The sequence below is a fragment of the Pinus tabuliformis genome, chromosome 8 (assembly GCF_031772625.1).
Source record: "Pinus tabuliformis cultivar Carrire ecotype Pingquan chromosome 8, CPIR1, whole genome shotgun sequence".
In the NCBI taxonomy this organism is placed as follows: domain Eukaryota; kingdom Viridiplantae; phylum Streptophyta; class Pinopsida; order Pinales; family Pinaceae; genus Pinus; species Pinus tabuliformis.
The window spans coordinates 511,399,453-511,404,069 of NC_142294.1; the positions used below are offsets into that span (position 1 = coordinate 511,399,453).

Genomic DNA, 4,617 nt, shown 5'->3' on the forward strand with positions numbered 1-4,617 from the left:
TGGAAGGGGAACCATTGGCTTTAATGTTGGAATTGGTGATGGAGATTATCAGTCAGAGTAGTGGTGGTTGAAAGATTTGTAATTGGGGATAGAGCGACGGGTACCATTTGTTCCGTTGAAGTCAGAGGCGTAGTTGTTTTTGTCAAAGATGGTGGAAAGGATTCTTTTACTACCTATTGGTATTTCTAAACTTGGCCTCTTCTCCCAGCTCCCTTACTGTACCAATCACGCTCTCTAACCTTGCCACTATTTCTAACAGAAGAGCAGAAAAGCAAGCAAGAGGAAGGATCTCCGTAACTGTATAACTGCCTCGTTCATTTCACTCATTTCATATAATTTGCTAGCTTGACTCTTGGATAGGTCCTCTTGCATCTCCCCCTCCAGAGTAGTTTGAAATGACATTGTATTTTCATCATCAGCTTCTTCTGTCATTTTCGGTACTGAGGAGTCATGGAATTTGTCTGATCGAGTTATGTCTTCTTCAACAGTTTTCCAACTCTTGGTATTGATGAAAAGTTCGGGTTGAGCACTCAGCGAATTTTGAAGTTCCTCTACCATTGCTTTTAACCGATCTGTCATTAAAGTTGGATTTATACTTCTCATTGTCCTTATGCTGTCGGCCAGTTCACGAAGAATGTTGGCATACTCTCTGCCGATATTAATGCATGGCGTCTTCAAATATTCTCTCCGAGAAATTGGAGTCTGATCAGACAACATCATCACCAATAATTAATGATACGAAATTGATCAATATCGGGAAATACAAAAGAAATATTAGGCAAAATTGACCAACATTACCTGAATCTCAGCGTTTAGCAATCCATTTAAAGCCTCCACACAGTAGGCGTTGTATCTAGTCACGCTTCCAACTTTTAGATAAAATTGCCATGGATATCAGAAAAAGAAACGTCCATGCTGTGGTTCCCATCTGGCGAAATTCGCCTGTAGAATTTAAAAATAATCGTTAAAGTTAAATGGATAGTCAAACTTATCTATATCTACCAGTGTATATTGATAAAAGATTATAGTGTATATTGATGAATTATGATATCTACCAATGAGTCTTATGTGGCCTTCGAGTTCAACACACATTTATAGCCCGATCCGACCTTGTCATCGTCTGAATCCTGGCCATCTTTTGAGTCCAAGAAGTATTCTGTGACGCATTCTGTAATCACATAAACCACTGAATATTTTCTCAATATCTTTGGAATTTGTAAATAAAGGAGTGGAGTGAATTCAATTAAAGACAAATTGTTTTAACTTATTCTTACACCAAAAATTTCCAAATATTTAAGATTGAATAAAGATATCCAAATATTCTGAAAATCGAAAATTAAGATAAAGATAACTTATAAATAGGATAAATGATTTATTGTTTTTTTGTGTAACAAATTACCTTGGAGAGATCCAGCCAATCCTTCTAGGTTATGTATAATCAAATTGTGAAGATCGTCTCCAGCCCATATGGGAAAAGCAAACACAGTGATTATGAAACAGACTGTACACCCAATGATTATCGTAGCTATCCTATGATCGGCCAATTTTAAAATGTTTTCAACACGAGAACCAGAAATGGCTACGAGATTGAAGGTGAGAAGGAAGATGACCACCCCGTAATCGTATCTTTGCTTGAGCACAGGAAAGAAACGCGAATATGTGCACGCTGTACTTGCATCGATCACCAAAGAATAAACATCACAACCCTCAAAGGTGAAGTATCGAATATAACATGCATAATTGTATTATGGGAAGGAGAAAATATCGACCTAAGGCAAAAACAGAGACACCCAGTATAACTCGTTCGCATTTTTTCCCTGTAAGTTCTGCAACATAGCTCACCCCCACTCCCAGTAATCCCGCCAACAGTGTGGCTAAAGATCTGTTCACACCTTTGCTCAATGTAGCACCTGCATAATAAAATTGAGGCGCAAAACATTAAATTTATTATTGTGAAAAAAACCCAATAGCTGGTCTACTTGATATTATATAGTCATGAAATCCTCCTAACAATTTATTCAAAATGTGTGAAGATACCTAGAGGCATTTTAATACTTGTAAACAGGAGGTATTTGGTGAATAATTACCTACGGTGAATTCGAACACCATAACGACAGTGATGACAGCCCACATGGCATTTTCACCAAAACTGTCAAACAATGGCCTCACGAAGTAAAATATAGAGACCAAGGTCAGTGCAAGGCCAACTTTGATGGAATGAATAACTCTTCTAGGATCATCTGCACCCACCTGCCAAACCCTTTTGCTCACAGAAACGACAGATCTTTTGTATTCGTGGAAAGCTTGAGAAATTCTCGTAACCAAACAGTTGCAGAAGTTCTCTTGGATGGTATTCGCTTCCATCCCTTCGTTAACACTAATTTTCCACTCCAGAGGCTATGACTGAATCAATATCGTGCCCCCCATATTGCTATCGCTTCAGACCTAAACTTCAAACTGAGAAAACCTTGAATATATCAGCAAGTTTCAATCAATCATTGAATACAACAGCACGTTTTAAATTTTAATCAACTTATGTTCTGTAATATCACTTGAGCTCTCTCAAAATTCTTTGTCAGTCCAAGAATTTGAAGTCAGTCCCGTTGATGCAGAGTTCCGGGCCTGGCTACAATGTGCCAGAACAGTTTCCTCTCTATCCTTTTATAAGTAAAAAGACGTATAAAAAATGAGTTGTTGAGTACGAAATAGGAAGGAGGGGAGGAGGGCAGCCTGTAAGTAGACCTCCACTATTAAAGGGTTTTAGAGGCCGGGAAGGTTTTTCCAGTCGCATTTGTGGAATTTCGAATCGTGGGCGGCCGACCACATTCGGCAAGGTCTCTAGAGCTATAATTAGCACAGCGTATATAAAAATGGATATACAGATAAATTCAATATGGTGCAGAGTGTGGGCATGGACAGTCGCCATCAACGAAATATTGTATAACGGTTCAAACTTTATGCAGTTGCAAAGTCGATTTTCACCTTGAAACCACCAACTAGCACAGTACCATTCCCGTGCCACGTGATGCAGAAAATATAAGTGGGAGACGGATATACAGATCTCAAATGAGTCCAATTCAGTCCACAGAGGGACATGGACATTCCCCCATGTATTTTTCTATAATTTTTGGGTCAAGATAAGATTTGATATGGTTTTTTTTTTTTCAGAATTACAAAGTTTAAATTATAAAATGTGCAAAATCCGGTTAACAGGTTTTCTGGGCGTACAAGATTAAAATATCAGCACACATTTTATCTTGATTAATGTAATGATACATATAATTATAAAAATATCATTAATTTATTATAAAATAGTTAAATTTGATCAATTGGTTACTTTTTGGGGCCATTTTCTTAATTAAAAGAAAAAATGAAAAATATCTGTAATAAAATAAGAATCATTTATTTGTTAATTTTTATTAACAAATGTGTCATCAACAATGTCAATATTAAAGGTAAAGCTATGTTGTTTGTTTTTCGATTAAATATGTGAAGCCATTAGAACGTATTCCATTGTATTTGGACGGTTTCCTACATTTCCAGCGCACTCTTGAATTTCCACTGTAAGCGCACTCTACTTGCTTTTGTATTTGTCTGGTTTTTTAATTTATTTGCCCTCGTGCTTTTGTATTAGTGGCCACAATTGTATTTGTTTGGTTTTTTAATTTATTTGCCCTCGTGCTTTACTGTCACCTGATTTGTGATGCACCATGAATAAGTTGAAGAAAGTCGTCTGACAAGAAACGGTCCTTATCTCAATTTGTCACGTAACTCTCGCAATTGGTAAGAAAAGACAGTTTTGCATAAATTCTTTGTTCGGTAAAAGAAAGCTTTGTTTCTTTTCTTCTAAACGGGACGCTAATTTTTGTTCTATGACTTTTAACTATTGGGGATGACGGTTGTATTTTCCGACATTAAATTTGAAATGTAATTCACCGAATGAAATTTTGAGACCGTTAATTTCAATTTTCAATCTGAATTTGCCACGTAACTCCTTCAATTCGTAAGAAATGATAGTTCGGCATAAATTCTTTGTTCGTGCAACAAAATATTTTCTTTTTCCTTTAAACAGAACGGCAATATATATACAATCAAAGTCCATTAATTTCAAATTACTGCATAATCTAGTTTCTTGATCGAATTTATAAAATAATATTGGTAAAAAACTTTTATGCTTTAAACGATGTGAAATTCCTATCACAAAACCAAATTCCTATCTACAAAACCAAAGGTAGGTTCGCTCACTATTTCTGAGTCAGCTTTATTTTTGGGTGTGCATAAAAAGAAATTTTTGAGTTGTTACCTGAAATCATGCAACTATATCTCTGTAAACCCTTATGTAACCGGTGCAAGATACAACACCTAAAACCTAAAAAATATAACACACCCAACAATTTATATAAAAAATTATTACTTTGGTTTTTTTTTTTTAATACTACCGGCGTTGTTGAAAGTATTAGTATGTCTTTTTAATGTGTTTTCTAAAAATATTCATTCAATGGTCAAGTTCTTCCACTATCAATTCCCGCTCGTCACAAAGTGAGACGGTCTTTCTTGAAAGCGTTAACATGTGTTTTTACTGTTTAAAATAAAATTAAAAACAAAAATAATCCGTCA

At 35.8% G+C, this 4,617-nt stretch overlaps 1 protein-coding gene across 1 annotated transcript; it reads right to left on the bottom strand.

The window, feature by feature from the left end:
- Positions 1-252: 252 nt before the first annotated feature.
- LOC149236346 (aluminum-activated malate transporter 12-like) lies at positions 253-2,364 on the bottom strand. The gene is made up of 6 exons (XM_089368859.1): positions 2,088-2,364; positions 1,766-1,910; positions 1,400-1,668; positions 1,091-1,168; positions 799-869; positions 253-702 (listed from the first exon to the last, which is right to left on the bottom strand). Exons 1-6 carry the CDS (start codon positions 2,362-2,364, stop codon positions 253-255), a joined length of 1,290 nt encoding a protein of 429 aa, XP_089224985.1.
- Positions 2,365-4,617: the final 2,253 nt, after the last annotated feature.

Coding starts and splice junctions, on each gene's coding strand:
- LOC149236346 (XM_089368859.1), bottom strand. CDS start 2,364: ATGGAAGCGAATACCATCCAAGAGAACTTCTGCAACTGTTTGGTTACG. Junction 1,169..1,399: donor ATTGGCTGGATCTCTCCAAG/GTAATTTGTTAC, acceptor ATGTGATTACAG/AATGCGTCACAGAATACTTC. Junction 703..798: donor TGCTAAACGCTGAGATTCAG/GTAATGTTGGTC, acceptor TTGTCTGATCAG/ACTCCAATTTCTCGGAGAGA.